Source organism: Pseudonaja textilis, chromosome 4 (assembly GCF_049901715.1).
Source record: "Pseudonaja textilis isolate UNSWEBS1 chromosome 4, rPseTex1.2, whole genome shotgun sequence".
Taxonomy (NCBI): domain Eukaryota; kingdom Metazoa; phylum Chordata; class Lepidosauria; order Squamata; family Elapidae; genus Pseudonaja; species Pseudonaja textilis.
This window is the reverse complement of record NC_141993.1, coordinates 10,405,883-10,433,166: the sequence shown is the minus strand read 5'-3', so window position 1 is coordinate 10,433,166 and position 27,284 is coordinate 10,405,883. Positions and strand designations below refer to the sequence as shown.

Genomic DNA, 27,284 nt, shown 5'->3' with positions numbered 1-27,284 from the left:
AACTGCTGTACTAAATTTCTCATCAGCACCTATATTAGTAATGGCAGTTCTGGTTTTTGTTCTAGGTAAGTTCTGAGACCAACTTCCCTTACTCTGAGCATCATGCATACCTTCCTTCCTGTAAATGGGGTGGAGCAGTGGTGGCTAACCTTTTTGGGCTCCTGTGCCAAAAATTTTGCGCGGGCTTGCATGCTTGCGCTCGTGTGCCAGCACCAAGAAGGCAATGCGTGCCCCCCCATGCCCCCTACACATGCGCGTGCAATCCCCACCAACCCCTGCTGCCCCTTTATCTGCACTGCACCTCACGGCTGATTTTCGAGGAGTTTGAGGCCTTTTTCAGCCTCCCTGAGGCTTGAGGAAGGCTTCTGCAAGCTTTTCAGGTCAAAAACTAGGCCCGTTTCGTCACTTCCAGTATTTTTGGAAAAACAGGAAGTGATGAAACGGACTTAATTTTCTGCCTGCAGAAGTCTTCCTCAAGCCTCTGGGAAGCCGGAAAAAAGCCTCAAACTAGCAGAAAATCAGCTGTGAGACTCATGCATGAATAGTGAGGTAAGTTTGCCTGTAGCTCGCGTGCCGGCACAAATGGCTCTGCGTGCCACCTGTGGCACACGTGCCATAGGTTCGCCATCACGGGAGTGGAGGATTGACCCATCTGCTACCTTCTCTTATTTCAGAGCCTGGTTGGGGAGAAATTTAACTCTTTTGGTCCTATAAATGTAGAAAAGCAACTGGAATAAACTCTCCTAAAAAAAGAAAGATAAGTGTGGATTAATTCAGCCTCCTGCAGCGTCATGTCAGACGTTGTTGGATTGCAGCTCCCATAATACTCGGCTAGTATGTACCATTCTGATATGTTGCAGGTCATGGGATGGGAAAATGCAGGTCAGGGTACTCCTTGACTTTTACGACCATTTGTTTAGTGGTCCTTCAGAGTTACGACGACACTGGAAAAAAACCCCATTTTTCACACTTGCAACCATTGCAGCATCCCCCCTGGTCACGTGATCAAAATTTGGTTGCTTGGTTGGTTGCAAAAAAGAAGGGAAGGTCGGAACAAAATAGCTACGATGAATAGAATCAAAAAGTAAATATTCTATCAATAATATGAATGTTAATGGTCTTAGTAATATGTTTGTATGTTTGGCAAATGTAACGCCAAAATGGTTGCACTGTGTTGTATTCTTATAGTTGTAAATAATAACGTGTGTCTCTGTGTGTATATGTGTGTGTGTGTGTGTGTAACTAGCAACTGCAGCAAGAACGTCATAAAATGGAGCTCAACTCCCTTAACTGTCTTGCTTAGTGACAGAAATTCTGGAACTTAATTATGATCGTAAGTCAAGGACTACCTATATAAGTATTTGAACAAGATCTACTTACATTGCAGGTTCAATCCTGGTCTTGAGAGAAGTTAGTGCTACAAGTATGCATGCAAAAAAGGATGGCCCATATGCACTAACATATGTAAAAAAAAGTCCTCTGTGGTTTATATTACTTTTTAAAAAACATTTTGGCAATATATATTTATACATTTGTCCTATGAAATGATTTCTGAAAATTCCTTTGGACGTTCACTTCCCCCCCCACTCCCACCCCATCATAAATCTCTCCAAATTTACACTTTGTTCGGGCTCAAATAACCATCCCCTTCTTGACATTCACACATTTTTGAAGCAAAACAAAAAAATTGCATACAAAACCGTGTCATGTGTTGCCAAGTTCGGCTTTACGTCTTTGAAAAACCTGGCAGTGTGTGGTTATTCACCAATAAAAAGCACTATATTTTAACTTTGAGTATTTTTTGTAGTTGTTGTTTCATATGAGTCCCATCTGCTTGAAACCCCTCCGGGAAAAGGCATATTTGCGCCACAAACTTAGATTTTAGACAAATCTAAGTATTGTAAACAGTGAATTCATACATGTGTTTGGTCAGTACTCATGTCAATTTAGGAATAAATGCAGAATACAAACACAGTTAAAGGAAACTTTATCTCTGGCTGCAGCCCGGGGCCCAATTTTCATTTATTTCAATAGAACTTAAAAGAAATTTAACATTTGCTGGTTTGTTCTCTGGGTTTTAATGTGCTTTTGCTGTATTAAAAGAACATATGGGCTGCCTCACAGATTTTTTATTACTCTGCCCCCAGACGGATTATTCTATATAGTTGGGTATTTTCAATTGTGGTTAAAAATTCGTTGGCACAGATCTCTGTTCCAGCAGTAACCAGGGGCACCTTCGTTTTTATTCCTTTTTGAATAAACGTTTTCAATCCACGCTTGCTGCTCTTAATGGAAAAGACACACGTGTCTCATTAGAAAAAGCCTCCTTGGGTTGCAGGGTGTATTTATAGCACAATGGATCCCTGACATGGGTTGCATGTTTTCCACGCACCTCTGCCAATGCATCTGTTTCCTCTTAATTTATTTGCAAAGATGCCGAAGGGGACGGCTTTCCCTAATAAAAAAAAAAAAAAGGCCACCTTATGGAAACACTTAAAGTGTGTTGCATTCCCTTAAAGGTAAACTAAGCATGAGATGGAAACTGGATTATTTTTATACTGCAGTATGCCCCAAACCCACAGTTTTACTGGGATGCCAAATAATTCTAGCATGTCACGAGACTTTTGGGGACGTTCTGTTTCTCGCTGAATTTACCGTTCTGCATTTATAGGTGACGTTCAATAAAACCTTTTAAAAAAACTAGCTTTATGGATCGTGACAAAATGTTTCAACCCTGTCTGAAGATTTCTATTGTTAACCTCAAACTACGCTCCTCTCAAACCTGTCGCATTTCCGAGTTCTAAATTTCATATTTTGTTCCAAAAGTACCTTTAAATATTTTCGGTAACGGGGCCAAGAAACAATTCTCCTGAATTTTAAGGAACAGACTCTCCACATTTTGATTGAATTAAAAAGAACAAAACCGGAGTATCTCCTATTAGAGCTGATCCTTCTTCCTGCCTTGGGGAACGTCCGTGTTTTTTTTTTTTTAAATGCATTGCCAGAATGAAATATTTCATCTATTGTTACAATGGTTTTATTTGGCCTTCTTAGCTTATGAAAGTATTTGACTTGGAGTGGGGGGGAGAGATCGTATGGATGTCAAACTACAAATCTGGGCATATTAGGTGGGAGGGGAAATTCTGTTTCAAATCAGTAGCAGCCTTGAGTTTATTGTGAAACGAAGCTAGTTCTGCTTCCTAAAGGCAGGAACGCACAATGAAAGGGGGGACAAAATGCATTTGTGCGTGCGTACCTAAAATCTAAGGTTTATTTAAAGGGAAGGAGAGTTGGAAGAACACATCTCAAAGTGCTTTTTTGTTCCTTGATTCCAGCGGAGTAACCGGGAACCAGAGATGCCATTTAAATTACTTTCAAAATGTTGCAGGGAAGGAGAAGGGAAGGGAAGGGAAAAAGGATCATGTTACCCATTCTGCATTCCAGAGACTACCACTACCCTTGAAAGCTGGAGACATGCTGGCTAGGAGAAGCAGTTGCCAATCCAATCCTCTTTTAGCCTTGTCCTCTACTCAGGACAGACCAAAAAGAGATTTTTCTTTTCAAAGAGGCCTTGCAAAGGGAAAAACCGATTTTTTAATATTTTTTTTTGCCCCTTCTTCTTCTTCTAACCCGGTGGCATTTTAAGTGCGCTTATTACAAACTTCTGCCGGGTTTTAGATTTGCTTGCACCTGAAATTTATTTCTGTTTTTGTTTTCCAATGTCAGCGAAACTCCCTTGCTTCGTTTTGGCTTTTTAGGAAGGAGATACAGGCAATCCTCAACTTACGGTCACAATTGAGCCCAAAATTCCTGTTGCGAAGCGAGACCGTTGTTTCAGTGGGTTCTGCCCCATTTCTTGCCCAAGTTGTTAAGTGAATCAGCAGTCGTTAATAACACAGTGGTTGAGTGTGCTTGTCAGAAGGTGGCTAAAAGAGGTTGCCGATATGAATCATTTGCCAAGCTTCTGGATGTTGACCGTGTGACTGGGGATGCTACAGCGGTTGTAAGTGTGAAAAGCGGTCATCAGTCACTTTTTGTCAACGCCGTTGTAACTGGTCCACTAATAAACTGCCTGTAATCAGTTGCCAGTGTGTTCTTTAAGAGCAGGGGTGTCAAACTCAATTGCGTTGAGGGGCTGCATCAGGGTTGTGTTTGACCACAGGGGGTGTGGCAGGTTGGGCGTGGCCAGCTCAACATCATTCCTGTTGGGGGTACCTGTGGTGGCCTGGGCAGGACGGGGGGATCCATTGTCTCCAGTGGAGGAAAGTGAGACCAAGGAAAGTGCCAAACCCCAGAGGAGCCTTGCTGTCAGCTGGTGGCCAAGTGCTAAGGCAGGACTGACTTCCTTCCTTCCTTCCCTCCCTCCCTCCCTCCCTCCTTCCTTCCCTCCCTCCCTCCCTCTGTCCCTCCCTCCTTCCTTCCTTCCTCCTTCCTTCCTTCCTTCCTTCCCTCCCTCCTTGCTTCCTTCCTTCCTTCCCTCCCTCCCTCCTTCCCTCCTTCCTTCCTTCCTTCCCTTCCTCCCTCCCTCCCTCCCTCCCTCCTTCCTTCCTTCCTTCCTCCCTCCCTCCCTCCTCCGTCCCTCCCTCCTTCCTTCCCTCCTTCCTCCTTCCTTCCTTCCTTCCCTCCCTCCTTGCTTCCTTCCTTCCCTCCCTCCCTCCTTCCCTCCCTCCTTCCTTCCCTTCCTCCCTCCCTCCTTCCTTCCCTTCCTCCCTCCCTCCTTCCTTCCTTGCTTCCTTCCTTCCCTCCCTCCCTCCTTCCCTCCTTCCTTCCTTCCCTCCCTCCCTCCCTCTGTCCCTCCCTCCTTCCTTCCTTCCTCCTTCCTTCCTTCCTTCCTTCCTTCCTCCCTCCCTCCCTCCCTCCCTCCTTCCTTCCTTCCCTCCCTCCCTCCCTCTGTCCCTCCCTCCTTCCTTCCTTGCTTCCTTCCTTCCCTCCCTCCCTCCCTCCCTCCTTCCTTCCTTCCTTCCCTCCCTCCCTCCCTCTGTCCCTCCCTCCTTCCTTCCTTCCTCCTTCCTTCCTTCCTTCCTTCCTTCCCTCCCTCCTTGCTTCCTTCCTTCCTTCCTTCCCTCCCTCCCTCCTTCCTCCTTCCTTCCTTCCTTCCCTTCCTCCCTCCCTCCCTCCCTCCTTCCTTCCTTCCTTCCTTCCCCTCCCTCCCTCCCTCCGTCCCTCCCTCCTTCCTTCCTTCCTCCTTCCTTCCTTCCTTCCCTCCCTCCTTGCTTCCTTCCTTCCCTCCCTCCCTCCCTCCTTCCTTCCTTCCTTCCTCCCTCCTTCCTCCTCCCCTCCTTCCTTCCTTCCTCCCTCCCTCCTTCCTTCCTTGCTTCCTTCCTTCCTCCTCCCTCCCTTCCCTCCTTCCTTCCCTTCCTCCCTCCCTCCCTCCTTCCTTCCTTCCCTTCCTCCTTCCTTCCTTCCTTCCTTCCTTCCTTCCCTTCCTTCCTTCCTTCCTTCCTTCCCTCCCTCCCTCCTTCCTTCCTTCCTTGCTTCCTCCTTCCTTCCCTCCCTCCCTCCTTGCTTCCTTCCTTCCCTCCCTCCCTCCTTTCTTCCCTCCCTCCTTCCTTCCCTCCCTCCCTCCCTCCCTCCTTCCTTCCTTCCCTCCCTCCCTCCCTCCCTCCTTCCTTCCTTCCTTCCTTCCTTCCTTCCTTCCTTCCTTCCTTCCTTCCTCCTTCCCTCTTATTCCTTTTTTCCCTTCTCTCTTCCTTCTTCTTCTTCCTTCCCCTTTTCCTTATTTTTCCTTCCTCTCATCTTCCCTTCCTTCTGTTCTTCCCCCCATATTTCCTCTTTCCTTTCTCCTTTCCTGTCCCCTCTTTGCACGCTCAAGTGCAAAAGGGGGGCGATTTTTTTTTTCTCCTTTTGTTTCGTTTTGAGTTTGCTTTGCTAGCCCTCTGCCAGCAAAAACATTCTCCTTGGAGCCCTTTACCAGGAGGGTTGCTCCATTTTCTCTGGCAGAGGGACTGCAGGAGCCTGTTGCAGCCCAAAATAGGGCCTGGGAGGTGAGGGGGGGGGGCCACAGCAGGCTGGTCCTTTGCTTGTTTCCAGGGCCTAAGCACCCCACCCCACCCCCGGCGAAATCCAGCCCGCAGGCCTTGAGTTTTCACACCCCCCGTTTGAGAGGCTGCAAATCTTACCACCTCACACCATGATTCAAATAAACAATGAAGTAATTACTGGACGTCCAGTTAGAAAGGAAGTAAGGGATTGTTTAGTCGGCTTTTCTCAGGGAGATATACGTATTATCTGGCCCCGCAAAAATGCAGCATCAGAGATAGATCTATCACTTTTACACAGGCACACATTTTATCTTACCGTGTAAAGAACGCCTATTCTTTTTTGGAGGGGGGAAATGGATAAATCAGGAAAGCGCTTTTTCCTGTCTTAATTTACCTCAGTCCTGATTATGGCTTGAAAAAATATACAGCTTATTGTTGGAAACGGTGCCGTGAAGATAGCCAACAAATTAGAATGCGCTATATCCACAGAGGCAGGAATTGTTTGCGTGTATTAATTCAGTTTTAAATCACTTAGTTTTTAAACACACAGTTACAGTAGGAGCCCCCCCAAAAAACGCCTCAGTTTGACGCCTAGGAGGATTTTTCTTTTTTTCAGGAGTGATGAAAAAAGATCCCTCATTTCCAACTCCGGGGAAATGGTAGTAAAGGAGAAAAGCTGTTTGTTTGTTTGTTTGTTTTAAAAGAAAAATTTAAGTACTCTTATTTTTCTTAATTCAGGAAAATGTTTTGACTTTTCTCTAATTCATCCAATCTTTTATGATTCACAAGTGGTCCTCCTCAACTTACGGCCCCAAATTTATGTTGCTAAGCAAAGCCATTAAGTGAATTGTGCTCTGTTTTATGACCTTTTTTTGCCACAGTTGTTAAGCTAGTAACATTGTTGTTAAGTGAATCTGGCTTTCCCCATTGCCTTAGCTAGCTTGTCAGAAGGTCACAAGAGGTGGCCATATGACTCTGCGACCCTGCAACCGTCATAAGTATGAGACAGTTGCCAAGCATCTGAATTTTGATCACATAACCCACAGGCAACGATTGTAAAGCATGAAAAATAAAAATAGGAACAAAACAGAAACAGAAATACATAGAAATAGAAGAGAATAGCAGAGTTGGAAGGGACCTTGTAAGTCATCTAGTCCAGGGGCCACCAACCTGTCAGATCTCAGGGACCACTAAATTTATAATTTTAAATCCCGCAGACCACGAATATGATCTGCCTAATGACCAGCTGGGTGGGTGTGGCTAGGAGGACATGTGACTGGGTGGGCGTGGCCAACTCAATGTCACTCACATCAATGTCACTCACTGGCCTCTCCTCGCCCCTCCCCTACCAGCCCCTCCTCGCCTGCCCTCCCGGGCTCCTTAGGGCCCCAACAGGAAGCAATTGTTGGAGCTAAGTAGCCACCAGGAGAAAGAGCTGGCCAAACAGCCGGCGCAGTTCAAATTGGATCTAACCTGAGAAGGAGGCTCACAAGTGAGTGGGCTGCCGTGCCAGTGGGTCCAGTTTCAACTCATGCAAGTGACAGACCGGCATGCATGTGGGTGCGTGTCGACCTGCCCTTTGCACAAGTTGAACTGCACGTGCGTGGGTGCACACCGGTCCACTTCTTGTGCGATTTAAGCTGGCGCGTGTGTTTGTGCTGGCCCACGGCTTGGTTGAGAATAGGCCACAGCCTGCTAGTGGGCCGCAGCGTGGGGATTGGAGTCTTGGACCCGTGATGGCGAACCTATGGCAAGCATATGCCACAGGTGGCACGCTGAGCCATTTGTGCGGGAACATGAGCCCAGCCAAACTTAGCCGCACTGTGCATGCACGCGCCTCCTTGCTGATTTTCGGCCTGCTTGAGGCCGTTTTCGCCCTCACGGCTTGAGGGAAGCCTCTGCAGCCTCGGGAGGCCGAAAAACAGGCCCATTTCGGCACTTCCGGTATTTCTGGAAGGCCCGTTTTTCAGCCTCCCAAGGCTGCAGAGGCTTCCCTCGATCCCCTGGGAGGGTGAAAACGGCCTCAAGCAGGCTGAAAATCAGCTGGGATGTGGGCGCATGCGCAGTTCAAGTAAGGCGGCGGGCTGGGGGTGTTGCACGTTCATGCGCAGGGGGGAGCACGCACCTGCTTTTGACGCACCACAACAAAAAGGTTCGCCACCACTGTCTTCGACGTTGAAATGGCATTACCATGAAAGAAAGACGTGGCTCTGCTTTTCATGGATGGCTTTTGGAGGTACATGAGTTGGATGGCAGCTGCTTGTGCTTGGGTCCTAACCAGAAAAGGGCATTGCTGTGGAACATCTGAGGCATCTGCGGCCAGGATTTTCTTATTTACAAACTCACTGTAATGTACTGTGGTCCTTATTTTCACAAGAACCAGGGCAATCCCAAGTGTTATCATAGAGGGGTTATTTTCTTGTCAGAGACTTAACCATGTTTGTGTAATACCTATTTAATTACAAACATTCAGCTTGTGGCTGGCGAGGACAGAGGTGGCAGTGTGGGCCTTTAAGGTAAATAACAGCTTTGAGAAGCAGTAGCTGGGCAGCTACGCAAGCCACTTAATCACAGAAAGTCATATTCTTTCTCGTCCTGGCTAGATTCAGAATTGCAAAATCTGCTTTCTTGACCTCACAAGGTTTTAACTGTTGCCCTAGAAAGGAAGGCATGATCCGTATTAATTTGAAATATAGTGAACATCAGGGCCCATTATTTTCTGTGTTAGCATCGTAAATATCTGTATGCTTTCCAGGTTGAAGTTTCTATATCATATCTGTTGTGGTTCGCCGGCAGCAGGTGCCAAAGGCTGAGGTCTCTGAGAGCAAGGACTCGGATGAGGGGCCTGCATGTGATGCAGGGATGGAGCCAGGACTATCAGGGAGTGGGAGGCTGCCTTCGAAGCTTGTGGAGTCTGGCAGCAGTGATGAAGAGGATCCCGAGGAGCCTGTGCCCAGTGCGTGTGCGTGCAGGGCTGCTCGAAGGAAAGAACAGCTGAAGCAGCACAGGCGACTCAGGAGTAAGGCTGGAAGGTGATGGCCCCTCCCTTAAGGGATAAAAGCCAGCCCTCAGAGGTGGGATTCTTTGCAGGAAGCAAAGAAGTTCTTGCACTTCAAGTTATCATGGAAGTTCGGTCTATCCGGGTTTGTTTTCGGAGAATTTTAGCTTTGAATATTTCCTGGCAATTTATCTTGTGGGCTAGACAAGCCCAATGCCTGCAACCGTTCTTTGTATATTTTAGCCTGCTGGCCCCTAATCATCTTTGTTGCTCTTCTCTGCACTCTTCCCAGAGTCTCAACATTTGTTTTAATATCGTGGTAGCCAAAACTAGGTGCAATATTCTAAGCGTGGTCTTACAAAGGCCTTATAAAGCGATACTAACACTTCACATGATCTTGATTGTATCCTTCCGCTAATGCAACCTAGAAGCGTGTTGGCTTTTTTGCCTACTGCCGCACGCTGTTGGCTCATATTTAAGTGTCCCTTAGGACTCCAAGATCCCTCTCGCAGCTACTGCTACTGAGCCAAGTTTCACCTAATCTATCTCTTTGTACATTTCTCTTGCTCAAGTGTAAAAAAAAAACCCTTACTTTGCTGTATATCAAAATAGGTCAAAGTCCTATTGAGTTGACCATGACAAATGATATACCTGATTTTGGATAAGTTGAGATAAGGAAGGCTAGAGTGGATGGCATAAATCAGTTTCACTTATGTTTTCTGACAGGTGGGTGCTTTGCCACTGGCTCTGCCCACCTTGTCAGCCAGTGTGTATTTAGGTAATCCTCCCACCGTGCCTCCCATTTTTTCAAAGATTAATGACATGTTCTCATATTTCCAAGTGTGCAAACTGGGGGCAGAAGATAGCTTATCCCTTGTTTAACACTGCGTGAAGAAGCAAGAGGCAGGCGAATTAATGGCTATTTTTCATCATCAATTTTATTTTCTTGGAAGAAGCCAGAATTCTTAAGCTCATAGCAGTGTTTCAGTATTTGAGGGGCTCCTACAACGAGGAGGGGGTCAAACTGTTTTCCAGAGCACCAAGAGGCAAGATGAGAAACAGTGGATGGAAGCTAACCAAGGAGGGAAGCAACCTTGAACTAAGGAGAAGTTTCTGGACAGTCAGAACAATTAACCAGTAGAATGGCTTTTCTTCAAGAAGTTATGGGTATTCCAACACTGGAGGCTTTCAAGAAGATACTGGACAACCATTTGTCTGAAATGGTATAGGGCAGCGATGGCAAACCTTTTTGTTGTGGTGTGCCGAAAGCGTGCGCACATGCCACCACCCACAATGCAATGAGCCCCGACCCCCCTGTGCATGCATGTGCAAAACCCTCCGCTGCCCTCTTACCTACACTGTGCATGCACGTGCCTCCCAGCTGATTTTCGGCCCGTTTGAAGCCTTTTTCGGCCTCCCAGAGGCTCAAGGGAAGCCTCTGCGGCCTCGGGAGGCAAAAAAACGGGCCTTCCAACAATACACGGAAGTTCCCATTTTCAGCATCCAGAGGGCCTCTGGAACCTGGGGGAGCCCGTTCTCGCCCTCCCAGGGACTCGAGGGAAGCCTCTACAGCCTTTGGAGGCCAAAAATCGGGCCCGTTTTGTCACTTCCTCCTATATTTCTAGAAATACAGGAAGTGATGAAACAGGCCTGTTTTTCGGCCTCCAAAGGTTGCAGAGGCTTCCCTCGAGTCCCTGGGAGGCCGAAAAAGGGCTCACATGGGATGAAAATCAGTTGGGAGGTGCATGCATGCACAGTGCAGGTAAGTTTGGCTGGGGCTCGCGTGCTCACACAAATGGCTCTGTGTGCCACCTGTGGCACGCGTGCCATAGGTTCACCATGATGGGTAGAGGGATTTGTTAGGAATATGAGTCACCTAACAGCTATTTGGGTTAGAAGTATGTAAACCAGGATAAACATTTTAGTACTATATCTTTAAGGGAATGCAAGAGCAGGCAATTGGGTGTGGTTTCTCAAACAGCCATAAGATGGAGCCAGAAACCTGGTTTGTTTTAGTCTTAGTCTCAGAAGAGAGTGTGTCTGAGTAAGTATCTCTGTTTCCTTCTGTTGGAAAGTATTGCCGTTGCTCCATTTCTTCTAATTGACTGATATTACTGGATTTAATGTAAGTCTGATGCTGAACTGTTTTTTGACACTGGACTTTGATACTTGGATTATCCCTGGATGAAACTGACTGATTTTACCTGGGAATGACTTCTGGATTGCTTATTTTGGACTTTGCTTAAACCTTTCTGGAAATAAAAACCTACATTTACTGTGTGCTCTGTGTGTATTATTCAAACACTCCTCTCAAATGCGTCTCCCTGTATGCGCTTATTCTCCTAATGGGGAATTACCTCAACAGGTTTCCTGATCGAGCATGGGGTTGGACTAGAATAGGGGTCCACAGCCTACTATAGGCCATAGCCGATTCGGAATTGGGCCGCATGAGTGGGTGGCGGGAGCATGCATGCACACCTCAACTTGTGCACACATGCCAGGCACTGCTCACACAAGTCGAGCTGTGCGTCTGCACATCGGCCCACCATTCACGCAAAGGCTGTGTGTGTATGTATCTGCACGCTAGCCCCCCACTCGTGTGGGCCAGTTCCCCTCTCTTTGCCAAGCTGCAAAGGGTGAGGATCGTTGGACTGGAAGACTTCCAAGCTCCTTTCCAACTCTATTATTCTCTGTCCTCTAAATGTTCTCTTTTGATGAGAGACCATACAGAGTCATATTCTTCATTTACTTCCCTTAAGATGAAAAGAGAGCTGAAGTTGAAATGTCATGTTTTACGGTTTGTACACACAATTTCACACGCATGAGAGCATCGGTGCTGTTTTACTCTACAGCTGCTTCCAATAGCACTTAGGAATAGTATTAGCTGGAATGAGTAATCTGCCACAGTCACATGTGCTGTGAATCTAATGATCTTCACCGCAGCACCTTCCCTACCTGTCCACAAACATAGAAAGGAGCAGATTCCTCTCATTTAGGAAAAGATGGGTTATTTAAGTGACAATGCTCTTAAAATAGCAATTTGGAACCATTACATATATTTCTTTTTTCGTTCTTATTGGCCTCAAGTAAGTGGGTATCGTTATGTACATAGAAAGTTCACCCATACCTGCAGGACAGCCCAGCTCAGTTCTCCCTCTGCTAATGTAAAGGAGTCTTAAGCCCCTTAGTGAAATACTGTGGGTATTTTAAAGCCTCGCTATTCCTTTAGAGTAGCGGTCGCCAACCTTTTGGACCTCAGGGACCACCAAACTCAAAATTTTAAATCCCAGGGACCACTAACTGGCTCTTGTGGGCATGGCCTAATTTGTCGGTGTGGCTTGGTCATGTGACTGGGTGGGCATGGCTTGTATGTAAATATTATAAATATTTATATAAATATTAATTTTTTTATATAAAAAAGAGAGCAACTTTTACCCAAAATCAGGCAAAGCAGGCAGGCAGATTGAGTTGCTCACAGAATCATTCAGTGATCTATCTATCTGCCATCAGCTAGCTCAGTCTGTCACATAAAATTTCTTGCCGTGGGTCTGCACTGAATAATAGAATCTTCAGTCCTAAGGGAGGTTTGGCTGCGCTTAAAAGCAAAGCCGAAGATCTAAAGATTAGCTAGAAAGCAAGAAATCCAACCATTTCCTGCTTCCTGGCTAATCTAAATCTCCTGGCACAGCAGAACAGCTGATGGTCAGAAAAAGGAAAAATAGCAATTTAGCAGGCAAGTTTGCAGGGTAAGGAGTGAGTGGGTGGGGTGGGTTCCCGCGGGCCATGTGGGCAGCGCAGCCTGGATTAATTGCTTTGGGGGGTGCTCTGGGGCTGAGATTTCTCTGCAGCCCACCAAAATGTTCTTGCGGCCCACCGGTTGGCGACCGCTGCTTTAGAGACCTCTGATACAAGTCATTGGCAGATTGTGCATTTTTGTCTTGCTTTTTGCTTTTCAGTCTCTTAACATGATACATGTGACTTGATTCTTAACGTGGGGGAGGTGATTAAAGATGCTGAACTTGTCCCGGTTCGAGACCCGAGCTCCATGCCTTGGGGTGAGCTCCTGTTCCTTGCTCCATCTCCTGCTCAACTAGCAGTTAGCAAATGCAAGTAGATAAAGAGGTACCACTTTGGTGGGAAGGAAAGCACATTCTGTGCGCCTTTGGCATAAAACTATGCTGACAAGGTGACTGCCAAAATTGTCTTCAGACAAGGCTGTCTCCCTTGGCCAAGAAACGGAGCTGAGCAACGTGCCCTAGAATTGGACATGTGACTGAACCGGGGAAACCTTTACCTTCGGCGTAATCTTGGAGGTTGCTGTAGAATCTGGATTCCAAAGTTGCATATTCCGTAATGTTGTTCTCAGCCCTAGAGAGGCGGGACTATTAATCTCTCCAAGTATTAACGAATCTTACCTTCTTTGGGCGGAAGTTGTCAATCTGGGGTCTGCGCGTAACTCCCCCTTCCATCTTAATACCATGCTATCAAGATTCTCCCTCTTGCTCTCTCACCTCAAAAGAATCTGAACATGTTGACCCAGTTCTTTCTGTTCACCTTCTCTTATTACAATAATATTAAATAATACTATTAAATTGGAAGAAGCTGCTTTCTAGCGTCACGTAAGCAAACAAAACAAGCCAAATCTTCAATGCCAGAAGATGCTGTTCTGTGTTTGTGATTTACAGCCCTTCATCTCAAACTCCCTTTCAACATTGAGTCCAAAATCTGATTCAAAATCCACACAAGCTACTTATGAGAACCTTGTAGATATGTCATTGCTAGATGCTTTAAGCTCGGGGACTGATCAGTGGTGAAAGGGACGTGGTGGCTCAGTGGCTAAGAGGCTGAGCTTGTTGATCAGAAAGGTCGGCAGGTCGGCGGTTCGAATCCCTAGCGGCGCGTCACGGAGTGAGCTCCCATTACTTGTCCCAGTTTGTGCCAACCTAGCAGTTCGAAAGCACGTAAAAAATGCAAGTGGAAAAATAGGGACCCCTTTGGTGGGAAGGTCACAGCGTTCCGTGCGCCTTTTTTGGCGTTCAGTCCTGCCGGCCACATGACCATGGAGACGTCTTTGGACAGCGCCGGCTCTTCGGCTTTGTAACGGAGATGAGCACCGCCCCCTAGAGGCAGAAATGATTAGCATGGATGTGCGAGGGGAACCCTTACTTTTCCCTTATTGGTCAGTGGTGGATTTCCTGTTCTGAAACTAATCCCTTCTTCTCCCTGTCCTATCCATCTAATTCAGGAATGTCCAATAAAACATTTTGCTGAGGACACACCAGCAGGATTTCAGCAACAACCAATATGGATAATTTGTGGGCCAGCTATATTTTAGCCATTTTATGCAGAAGGTGGATCAAAGGCAGCCTTGTTTTTTCCATCTTTTGACATAGTCTCAGAAGAAGGAGATGTTAGAAAGAGTTTAACTTCAGTGGACACGACTTCACTTTTATCTTACTCGGTAAAATGAGGGTACATTTCTGAACCTGAACATCAAGCCAGGTGAAAGGCATAAAGATGAAATGTGTTTAAAGCCCAGATTTTTTTTTTCCCCTCTGGAAATTCTGGGCAATTACTTAACTGTTGGCTCTTAAAACAAGCCATAAGAGAGAGAAAGACGGCCTCATTATGTTAATTTGACTTTTGCTGTTAGTTTAATTCATCTTTAATAAATGACCAGGTTTTTTTTTTCCCCATTGTTATCCTGAGAGTAAATATTAGAACTGCACAGAATCATTAAAATAAGCTTATAAAACTCGTGGGTTTTTTGGGGGGTGGGTGGGTGGGGGCAGTCATTAAAAATGCTGAGCAATTTGTGAAGCCCACATGGCTGTTTGTAGTGCTGATTTCTGATGGCCTCTGCATGTGTGTACCTGAACCAGCCCTGTGCTTTGAATTGACACCTGGGAGCAGCATCTGAAAGAGCCGGGGCTGGCTTTAACAATGCAAAAAAATAAAAATATAAAAGGACGTTGACTCCACCATGTTAGGCAGCACCTCTTTTTGCAAAAGCTTGCGCAGCCCCCGCCAGGCAGGCCTCTTGATAAAACCAACACTTTTTGTCATCCTAGTTTCATCATTCACACGGCGCATTTGTTTTCCCAAGAACCTGACTGTTGACGAAGCCGAAAAGGCTTTTGGAAAATGAATTCGTGTGACTCGGGCTTCCCCTTTCTGAAACACTAGATTAGAATAAGAGCATAAGGGCTAGTGAGTGTGTGTGTGTGTGTGTATTTTTTAAGGATCAGGTGATCTCTTACCTTGCATTATCTAATGTTAGCCACTCTTAAAGTTCGGTTGACATGGTCGTCTGTTGTTTCTTCTGCTTGCCACTTTCCCTTCCCTTCCTCTTTCCTTTTCTTCCTTCCCTTCCCTTCCATATTCCCTTCCTTTCTTCCTTCCCTTCCTCCTTTCCCTTCCTCCTTCCTTTCCCTTTCCCTTCCTCCTTCCTTTCCCTTCCTCCTTCCCTTCTCTTCTCTTCCCTTCCTCCTTCCCTTCCCTTCCCTTCCTCCCTTCCCTTCCTCCTTTCCTTCCTCCTTCCTTTCCCTTCCTCCTTTCCTTCTCTTCTCTTCTCTTCCCTTCCTCCTTCCCTTCCCTTCCTCCTTCCCTTCCTTCCTCCTTCCCTTCCTCCTTCCCTTCCCTTCCTCCTTCCCTTCCCTTCCTCCTTTCCTTCCTCCTTCCTTTCCCTTCCTCCTTCCCTTCTCTTCCCTTCCTCCTTCTCTTCCTCCTTCCCTTACCTCTTTTCTTCACTTCCTCCTTCACTTCCATTCCCTTCCTTTCCTTTCCCTTCCTTTTCCTTCTTCCTTCCCTTCCTCTTTTCTTCCCTTCCTCCTTCACCTCCATTCCCTTTCTTTTCCTTCTTCCTTCCCTTCCTCCTTCCCTTCCCTTACTTCCCTTTCCTTCCTCCTTCCCTTCTCTTCCCTTCTCTTCCCTTCCTTTTTCCTTCTCTTCCCTCTCTTCTATCTATCTTTCTCCTTCTCCCTTTCCCTTCCTCTTCCCCTCCTCCTTCCCAGCTCAAGCTAATTGAGCTTCCATTATCCATCCTGTAAGTCTGATGCCTGCTTGTCTGCAGTGTCCCTGCCATATAACACCCCCCCAAATGCTAATGCCAGATTTCTCTGCCTGATTCTTTTGAATTATTAATATTTTATACAAAAGCAGGGGCATCGAATACTTGCAGCCTTCTCTCTGGAAAGTTGTTTCAAGGTTTGCCTAGGAAGGAAGGAAGGAAGGAAGGAAGGAAGGAAGGAAGGAAGGAGAGCCCCGCTCTCTCGCTGAGAGAGAGAGAGAGAGAAGACGCTATTCTTATGCTAATCCAGACATGCACACAATGGAAGTGGAGCCAGAAAGTCTGCTGCACAGTCTAGCCCGCCTTGGAAAGCGCATGAGGCAGGGTGCCGAGGGCTGCTGAAGGGGAGGGGCCCCAGAGGAGGGGGGAGCACTCCCTCCAAGTTATTTTATGGAACTGGCAGAGAACCAGAGCTGGGAACTGTCGGATGGGGGACCAGAGAGGGGGAACCACATTCTCCTCCTCCTCTTCCTCCTCTTCCCCCCCCCCCCTCCTCTTCCCAGTTCCTGGCATTGCTTGTATCAACTCCTTAGCTGCAATTAAATCAGAGCCCATCAATCCCACCGTTGAGCGTCTTCCGAAATGAAGACGCCATGGATGGATCGGCCAACCCTTGAGTTGGGTTCAAATGGTCACCTCAACAAGCACAAAAAAAGAAAAGAAAAGAATTAGGCAAAATATCGATACGCACGGACTAATGGACTGGCACACTCAGTTCAGGAATATCATTCAGACGTGTCCTTCCAGCGGATGTGTGTCGTTTTTTTAAGAGTTCCCTATGGCTGAAGCAGTGAACGTTACCTTCCACTACTTAGGCTGATTAGCTGGTGATTCATATTTGGGGACGACAGCGTTGCATTTAGAGCAGTGGCTTTGCATTTCTTGCAGAGGGAATGAGGTATTTTATTAAAAGTCAGGGGATTTAAGGTTGCGGCAGATTGTAAATCGCTTTGAATGCCAAGTGGATTATTCCTCTCTGTAGCCTGGCCTCTGAATGACGGGTTTTATTGCTGAACAGGATAACGGGACACCAGTAAGAACCAGGCAGCAGCTTGTTTTAAGGGATGGCTTTAGGGAGTAGTCTTAAGGGGAGGAGGAATAGTGAAAAAAAAATTGGAGTGGGGGACAACACTGGATGCTACGGAAGGGAGAAATCTGTGGTCAGATATCATTCCATTTCAGTGGCGTGATACTTTGCTCTTTTGATAAAGTTGCCAGACATGGAGATTTCTTTTTGTGTCAAAGGGGAAAAGCAAAGGGTGAAGAAGAGAGATGCTTTATTTGGATAACAAAATAACAGAGTTGAAAAGGGACCTTGGAGGTCTTCTAGTCCAACCCCTGCTCAAGCAGGAGTCCCTATACCATTCCAGACAAATGGTTCTCCGGTCTCTCCTTGAAAACCTCCAGTGATGGGGCACCCCACAGCTCCTACAGGCAAGCCCTCCCTCTGGTCGATTGTTCCCAGTGTTAGGAAATTTATCCTTTAGGAATTTTCATTCTCCTTTTGGTCCCTCCTGTGGCCAATGTTGAAGTAGAACTTAAAAATGCAAGTGCCCACTAGATACAGTTGGTGATCCACAGATGCATTTAGAAATGACAGGCGAACGAAAGATGAAAAGAAAAATAAAATATCCGCTAATGTGGCAGCAGATTTTTTTTTTATAGGATCATAAACCTCTGATGGGTCATCAAATCAGTGCAGCCAACATAGAGCTGCAGCCAGCGAGAACAAACATGTGCCAACAGTGTGCAGCGGTGGCCATAAAAGCCAATGCAATCCTAAGTTGCATTAACAGAGGGATACAATCAAGATCAAGTGAACCACTCTATAAAACCTTAGTAAAACCACACCTAGAGTACTGCATCCAGTTTTGGTCACCACACTATAAAAAAGATGTTGAGACTCTAGAAAAAGTGCAGAGAAGAGCAAGCAGGATGACTAGGGGACTGGAGACTAAAACATACGATGAACAGTTACAGGAACTGGGCCTGGCTAGTCTAGTGAAGAGAAAGACCAGGGGAGACAGGATAGAAATGTTCCAATATTTGAGGGGCTGCCACAGAGAGGAAGGGGTCAAGCTATTCTCCAAGGCACTCGAAAGCCAGACAAGGAATAATGGATGGAAACTGAATAAGATTCAACCTAGAAATAAGGAGAAATTAACTAATGGATCAGAAGTTGCCTTTGGAAGTTGTGGGAGCTTCATCACTGGAAGCTTTCAAGAAGAGACTTGGGCTGCCATCTGTCAGAAATGGTGCACCTTGGATTAGATGAACTACAGGTCCATTCCAGCTCTGTTAATCTGTATCCGTATATTAATGTGGAATCCTGGCTGCTTGGTTGTTTTCTTGCAGACATTTCATGACCCAACTAGGTAACACATCAGTTCTAGAAGGGACTAGAGTTTGCTACCTTGTTTATATACTGTAGCTTGCCCTGTCAGAGTTGGTGGAAGTGTCAAGATTGCAAGGAAAGAAAATGTTTTTTTTTAAAGGCTATTTTATTCCAGTGGGCACAAGCCATCAACCTTGGATGCAGTGGTGGCTGCAGCTTATCCTTTGTGCATCTTATCAGTAAGTTTGAGGATTCAGATAAAACAGACGCAAGTCAACTAACAGAAGTTGTTTTATTCGATTCATCTCCAAGCATGAATTCAATTGCTACACTGACAATAAATTGTTTTAAGAGGATAGCTCCAATTTTTGCACTGCCTGGTAACATAAAATAGTTACTGTTGCTGCTTTTATTATAACATTGTGTGATGTGGATCTATTTTAGACAGATTTGTTGGCAGTTGTTGGGTTTTGCGTGATGTTAATTTAGAACCTGCTCATTTATATCAAATAAAAACCTTGGGATGTGATGTCAGTCCTCCATAAAATAAATTGTCAGACTTTTATTAAATACAGAAGGAGTCAAGTATTCCTATCCTTCCAATGAGTAACTGTAGCAGTCATTTCCATATCAGTAGAAATCTGTTACTATTTAAGTCTTGAAACCATGCAAAAAGATATTTAATTAGCGAGCTTTTTCTCTTGCTCAGTTTTTCTATGTTCCCTGAAGTCTAACTCTCAAGATAGCAGCATGCAAATAATTTTTTTTAAAATCTCCAAATGGCTATTAGATGATAATGTTCAAAGTCCCCTACTTTGTAAGAGGGCAGGTCAAATGTGCGTATTTCATACCTGTTCAATCATAGGTTTGGATTTTTTCATGCAAAAAAAAAAAAAAACAATTTTCAGGAGACATTAAGTTTCTCCTTATGCAAAATCCATGACTGAAATGCTAACATGTTTAATTAGCAAAAAGTAGCAGTAGGTCTTCTGCTAACTAAATTTGTTTTTCTAAGTGATAATAGAAAAGTCATTGTGGTATTTTGGGGAAATAGGTTGCAGATACAAACTTTGCACCAGCTGACAGATGGGAAGGGTTTTTTTCCTAAATATGGAAAATGAAGGATTTTACAAGTTTCTCCTTAGGAATAAGATAATTCCACACTATAGTGGAATACACAGTTTGACAGAGTTAAAAAAATGCTTCAGTTTCCTACTATAACTGAAGTTTATTTTTAATTGGTTTCTTCTTACTATAGCAGACAAATCCCACCCCCCAAAAAATGATCTTCTAGAATCCACAAATTAGAGAACACCCACTATTTTGTTTGGTCTTGCCATCTGTGATCAGTGTGTCGCTCTTCATTATTCTGCAGTTAATGAAGAATTGCTAATACTATTTAACACCCTAGCCGTTATTTGCAAGATTTCTGCAAAAATTAAAAAAGTCCTCAGCCATTGGGGCTGCTATACCTGGGATTTCAGCAGCCATTGAGCCAAGCTTCATAACCTGTTGTGGTTCGCTGGCAGCCTATGCAGACAGCAGCGGAATTGAACAGTGGGGAAGAACGGGGACCAGTCCAGGAGTCTGGGGAGGACTCGGATGAGGGTCATGCATCCGATGCAGAGATGGGCCAGGACAATCTGGGAGTGGGGTGCTGACTCTGGAGTCTTCAGAGTCTGGCAGCAGCAAGGCAGAGGAGCAAGGGGAGCCTGTTCTCAGTGCACGTGTGCACAGAGCTGCTAGAAGGCAACATCGGCTGAGACAAAAGGGGAGACTCGAGAGTAAGGCTTGGAGGTGATTGCCCCTCCCCTAAGGTATAAAGGAGGTGCAAAGGTAGAGAAACCTTTGCAGGAAGCAAAGTCATTCGCTCTGCTTGGATTAAACCTTGAAGCTCTGTGTGGACTTTATACTTCGGCTGTTTTTTTTACAGTTAATTTGGCACGTTAGTTGTTGGTAGCAATTCAAAGGAGAGAAAAGTGGGTGCTTATCTCAAGGAACAGTTTGGCATTCATTACCAGCTGGGAATGCACATAATTCCCAGCGTTGAAATAAAACAAGAGTTATTTGGACTAAGCCTTGGTCAGAGCATAACCTTCCTGCCACCATCCCAGTCACTTCCTTAGCTGCAGGCCTAGAAGTGAAGGATTGTCGCCTATCGCTTCAGAGAGCCGGCTGCCCACATGTCAGAGAGGAGGATGGTGAACAGATCACAGAACTTCATTCATTCCCCAGGACTGAATAAGTCCAGCCTCCACCCAGACTTCAAAAGTTGGCCTTAAAATAGTGGTCACCACTGAGATGTCCCTCTCAGATTCTAATAATTCTTCAACCCCACCCTAAGCCGTGAAGCAAGGGGTCCCCTACAGCAGGACAATTTGTGTATGTGTGTGTGTATACATATATAGTGGCTTCCATCTTTTCCAATCCTCTCAAATACTTCCAGCAAAAGGAGGTGATAACAGAATAACAGAGTTTTTTGGGAGGACCTTTGAGATCTCTTTGTCCAAGCCCCTGCACAAGCAGGAGGCCCCTATTCCATTCCGTCCAAACTCTTCTTAAAAAACCCCAGTGATGGAGCAGCCACAACTTCTGGAAGCAAAGTGTTTCATTCATTAATTGTTCTCACTGTCAGGAAATAAAATAGAATATAGAATATAGAATATAGAATAGAATAGAATAGAATAGGACAGAATAGGACAGAATAGGACAGAATAATAGAATAGAACAGAACAGAACAGAATATAGAATAGAATATAGAATAGAAAATATGGAATGTCGAATAGAATAGAATAGAATAGAATAGAATAGAATAGAATAGAATAGAATAGAAAATATGGAATGGAATATAGAATATAGAATAGAATAGAATTCAATTCTTTATTGGCCAAGTGTGATGGAAGAAGCGGGTGGGGTGGGGGGTCAAGCTATTTTCCAAAGTCCCCAAAGGCAGGACAAGAAGAGACGGGTGGGAACTAATCCAGGAGAGATCCATTCTATTTTACTCTACTCTACTCTACTCTACTCTACTCTACTCTACTCTACTCTACTCTACTCTACTCTACTCCTTAGATTTGGAAGACTGCTATCATGTCACCCTGAGTCTTTCTTTTCACCAGACTAAACATACCCAGTGCGCTATTTGTCTGGATCTCTACTGGATCCCAGGAGGCTTTAAAAAAAAAAAAGAAGAAAGATTGGAGAACTTTTGGTTACACTTGGCTAAGTGCACGCCAGAGGAGAGAGCTCAAACTATATTTGTGGGTTCTTGGGTGCTAACACTTTGACCATCTACTGGGTTTTATATTGAAAATCACAAATGGTGTTGGTGTGGCATTCTGTTTTACACAGGTTAAACACATCCTTTTAGTGAACCTCTGTGTGCTCAGTATCAATGGAAAGTTTTTTTAAACTGCAGAGTTTAGAAGATGGAAAGGCACCCCAAAAAATCAAATGCACCTCCTTGCTGAAGTTCTGAATAACTGGTACTTTGTCCACTGGGATCCCAAAACACAGAATTATCTCCTGAAACGTGGCGGTGTTTAACAGTACACAGGGAACAATTCTTGCAAAACGTTTGTTCTTCTTTTTGGGTCCCGAGTTGGAGTTGTATAATAGCCGTTTTCACCATCTTTCAAATGTGATGTAAGACTTTAGTATTAGGCCAAGCCTTTAATGGCCAGGAGATAAGCAAGAGTTTATTTCAGCCTGTGTGTTTTGTCCTTGTTGATAGGACAGGGTATAAATCAAGTGTGTTAGCACTCAATATACAAGGGATATAAGTGAGCACAGCCCACCAATCTGGAAAGATAAGGTCAGCCAGCTGAATTCTGGGTGCTTATAGAAGTGAGCAGCGTACAGATTTTGTGTCAGTGTCAAATACTAGTTATCATCCACAATCACCCATAAAAAACCATGAAAACATGATTTGAAGCTTAAGATTAATTAGCTGTTCAAAAGAAGCAGCAAAAAGTCAAACTATTGAAAGCATGTTTGTTAAATCACTGTTTATTAAAAGGAATAAAAATCAACACTTTATTTTATTTGCTGATTAGTTTTGGTTTTTCATTTTGGGGGCTTGTTAGGCCTCCAAGCCACCTGCTTATTTTTATTCCTAATTTTCAACATTATTTTCACCTTCCCATAAGGGCTGATATGTTCCAAAAATGCTTTTTGTATATGCTAAACCTTGGCTGCTTATAAATTGGGAACACACCCAAACGCACGTGTGCATGCTTTTCAAATATAACAGTTTTTGTAATAAATAAATAAATAATAGCCAGCTAGCTAATATCTCTCAGTGTTGACGTGAAAGTACAATACTTTGCTACTGAATATTTTTCCAGCTGTTTTTCAAATAGTGAGGTGGAGCCTAAAGGTTTTTTTTTTTAATTTGTGTTTTGTTTTTTATTGAGCAAACAAAACTTCAAAGCAAAATGGGAAAATTAAGTGCCCAGACAGACACAAACATTAACAGTTGCATAGAAATATGAATATGTATCTAAATATAATAAACAATTGGCATGTATGATTCTACCTGGAGTGAAGCATTTTTTAGAATGGCAATGGAACAATATGAACAAATGTTGAGACTCTAGAAAGAGCGCAGAGAAGAGCAACAAAGATGATGAAGGGGACTGGAGGCTAAAACATATAAAGGCTGGTTGCTGAAATTGGGTATGTCTGGTTTGATGAAAAGAAGGACTAGGGGAGACATGAGAGCAATGTTCCAACATCCCAGGGGCTGCCCCAAAGAAGAGGGAGTCAAGCTATTCTCCAAAGCACATGAAGGCAGGTCAAGAAACAATGGATGGAAACTCATCAAGGAGAGAAGCGACTTAGAACAAGGAGACATTTCCTCATAGTAAGAGCAATCAACCAATGGAACAACTTGCCTTCAGAAATTGTGGGGGCTCCATTACTGGAGGCTTGCAAAAAGCGATTCACATGAAATGGTTCCCCACCACCCAGTCAGAGCTGAATAAGCTTCTTGGATGGGAAGCGAAACATCTCCCACCCACCCACCCCAAAAACCCAAGAAAGTCCAGTTGCCTCTTGAAAAATGCACCTTTGGGACACTCATGTGAAATGGGACAGGGTCTCCAACTCTATTATTCTCTGTTCTCGTGTTTTTGTGCACTCCGTAGCCCTGTGAATAGGGCTAGATTTGGGCATTCTTAAGGGTAGCTGGTCCAAGCAATCATCAGATAAATTGGCTTATTCCTTGTGTCAGGAAGGTATTTGGTTTCTTGATTACTAAAGTCATGGATGTGTGAAAAGTAGGCCATAGGTTGAAGGCCATGTGCCCCTTCCATGTGCAAATTAGGCGTGCAGACGCCGCTGAGCCTTCCCGGTAATTTGCTGCCCTGTTAAATGGCTACGAAGCAGTCCTTAAACTCCAAAGTCCTTGGTTCCTGCCCAAATTGAGATTGAATTATTTATGGCAGAAGCAGCTATCAGTAGTAATTACAGCACATCCTTGCACAAATCCAGATTTTTATTTCAAGAATGAGGCCAGGCTGACAGGGCTCAGGGGTCAGACTCACTCAGACAAGAGGCCAAAAAGAAAAAGAAAAAAGAAAAAAAAAGGCAAAATCCATATCTGAACACAGAATCTATATTGTCCACATTAATTCTTTTAGGTATTCCAGTGGCTGCTTATTCCTTGTAGACCACATTTGCCTCTTGTTAAAATGGTTGAAGAAATCGGATCGGCTGCAACTTTTTAATACGGTCATTTTTGCCTTCTTTAATCCAATAGGATGATTTGAAGCAGAAGTGCAGCTTAATTCCCCATACCCCTTATTTGTTTTGTGGGCCTAAACATGGAGTTTTAAAACACGTCGTTTTTAATAAATGCATTTTTATTTTGAATGTGGATTAGCATGAGATGACATAAAACTTCAGAGTTTTCAAAGGCTCTTGCAAAAGATGTGTTCTCTTTAATGAAAGTCTTCACTCAGTTTTGAGTTTGTTAGCATGGTAGAATAAGTGGTCACGAACCTTTGAAAATCCTTTCCCCCCCCTCATTTAGAGAAAGACCCGTTTGAGGTGCATTGATTGTGTACATAGAAGCCTGTAAGTTCATTTCTGTCCTTTGCAGCTGGTATAAATTCAATCAGCAAGTAACTAGTTATAAAATACAAGGGCTGTTTTAGTTCGTCTTGTCTATATATATTTATTTTAAGGTCTTGTTATGCATTAGCCATGTGGAATGTTTATTTTTTTAACCTTTCAGTTTTGTTTTTAGTCGATAGTATTTATCTATCTATTGAAAAATTTCGTTTCATTTCTTTTTCAGAAGAAAAACTGGAAGAATTAAATTTTTGATTCAGCTGACGGCCAAACTGCTCAGATTTCTCTGAAGAGTCCGGCTTGAAAGCTTATCAAGAGCTGAACAATTTGCCAAACCTGACAGTGCAGAAAAGACTTTAATTACAAGCCATGATCAGTTCAAAAGTTTCCATCAGCTTGCTGGGGTTCTACACATTCCTTGTTTTTCAAGGTAAAGTCGCACTTTTAAAACTTCAGGTTTTACGAAACGGTCTTGATGCCTGAAAAGTTTACGTACAATAGAGACACTATTGTGTTTGGGTTGCAGTTTGAAATACAGTGATAAGCTCCTGCAAGCTTCCAAACTTTTAATGTTCTTTTTTTAAAAAAACTAAAAGCTACAAAATAATATAGGAATCTGGCATGAGAGCTGACGCCTGCTAGCCTGTGTTTAAAAAATTATTTTTATATACGTATTTATATTGTTTAGCTGGAGCTTTGAGATCAAATTAGTTTAATTGGCATGTGCTTCTTAATTAGATATAAAATTAGGAATTTCCGTTGCCATAAATACAGGAAATGTGAAGTAGAATTTGTGAAAATGGGTGATGAACAGGAAAACAGCAGTAAGGATTTTTTTTGTTATTTAAAACAAAATTACTGCTAGACTTTCATTTCTTAACATTTATGGAGAATTTTTAAGAAATAATATGTTGGTTGTCTTGCTTTTAAATACATATGCAAATAAAAAGTTACAGCCATGCTCCCAATGAAGTCCTGGCAATATACACTATGAAATTTAGAATAAAGCACAGAATACTTAACATCATAATATCTTAAAATGCCAGGACTACATTAGCATATGTGTCTCCCCATGATAAGATCTAACTTTTGAGCCGTTGTGAAGAGTCTGAGAAAGGAACAGAACAGAGGCTGGACCTTAAAGCATTCAAGAGCTAGCAGGGAAGGCTACTGACAAATTCACTTTATAAATAGCAGTTTTCCGTCCAGGTGCCCAGAAATCTGGGGTGGAAAAAATCTTAATGAAGTCCCTATAAGTGAGGGTTGAAACGTCCCACTGCACTTTCCAAGATTCTGTACAGAGAGTTCTCAACTTACAAAAGTTCGTTAAGTAGCCATTCAAAATTACAGTGGCACCGAAAAAAGTGAGTTATGACCGTTTTTCACACTTACAACCATTGCAGCATTCCCCGTGATCATGTGATCGAAACATGGGATGCTGCTCATTTGTCAATATTTAGGTATACTTAAGTCTCCCATAGCTGTCTGGTAGTGGACTCATTGGAGCTGCGTGCTACTTAAATATGCACTAACTTCACTTGACTTTTGATATCTTTGCGATTTATATTGACTGTTTCCTAGTATGATTTGATTGCCTATTGTATGACTATTATTAAGTGTTGGACTTTATGATTCTTGACGAATGTATCTTTTCTTTTATGTACACTGAGAATATTTGCACCAAGACAAATTCCTTGTGTAGCCAACCCCACTTGGCCAATAAAGAATTCTATTCTGTTCTGTTCTGTTCTATTCTATTCTATTCTGTTGTATATCGTTTTAACAGGAATACCAAAGTTATTTGTAACATATTAATTCTGGTTTCTTTCCTGGCTGTTTCCACGCATGTATGCCTGTGTGATGTTTATGGTTTGTGTCAGCCCATTTAAGTGCTTCTTTTGCCATTTCTTGTTATTTGTTTTCAGTCGGGGCGATTTAATGATTTCCCTGGTTTTCAGTCGTGGCAGTTATTGGGAAATCAAGAACAATGTTTAGAAACTTATGAGCCCTATTGATCCCAAATCCATTTGAAGTACTAAATTATTGCAGCTGATTTTCTTATCAACAAACATTGAGACAGGAAGAGGAAAATGCAAACAATACAACAGAATAGAACGGGAACAGATCTTGAGGGTCATCTAGTCCAGCCCCCTGCCCAAGCAGGAGAACCTATACCATTTCAGATAAGTGACTGCCCAGTCTCTTTTTAAAAACCTCCAGCGATGGAGCGCCCATGATTTCTGAAGACAAGCTGTTCACTGGTTAACTTAAGCACCCCTGTTCTAAAGTGACAAGTCATTGAATCAGTGCTTTGACTCCAAAGGAAAACGTATATAGTAATATAAAGGAGAGGAGAATATGTTTTATATTATAGATTTGTCCATTTGTAGAAATAGTGGTGGTAATTTAGAGCTAAGGACTCCAGTTTCTTTCAAATATGCTTTATTTTCAACCTTGGTATCTTCAAGCTTTGCTGGCTAGGGAATTCTGGGAGTTGAAGTCAGGGGTGGGATTCTACAGGTTCGCACCTATTCTCTAGAACTGGTTGTTAACATTCTAAGCAGTTTGGAGAACCAGTTGTTAGAAGAAATTACTGGCCTAATCCTGTAAGGAAGGCAGGAAGGAAACATTCTGGTGTTGCTTACAGAAACTGCCTCTCCGTTAACTCTTATTACATTCTTGGCAGGACTAGACTTCCTGTCTCAGGAACATCTCTGGAGTTTTTTCCCCCCTCCTTTGCTGGTACTTTGCTTGTGTGGAGTGACCATTCAAAGTTACAATGGCACTGAAAAAAGTGACTTATGATCATTTTTCACACTTACGACT

General features: G+C 43.8%; 1 protein-coding gene across 2 annotated transcripts in view; it reads left to right on the top strand.

The window, feature by feature from the left end:
• The window catches only part of BMPR1A (bone morphogenetic protein receptor type 1A), a 70,651-nt gene that overhangs the window by 21,121 nt on the left and 22,246 nt on the right, over window positions 1–27,284 (top strand). For both annotated transcript variants that reach the window (XM_087932215.1, XM_087932216.1), the window contains one exon: window positions 24,685–24,888. In XM_087932215.1, the coding sequence (XP_087788341.1) occupies window positions 24,828–24,888 (61 nt within the window). In that variant the 5' untranslated portion in view covers window positions 24,685–24,827. The remainder of the gene's footprint in view (window positions 1–24,684; window positions 24,889–27,284) is intronic.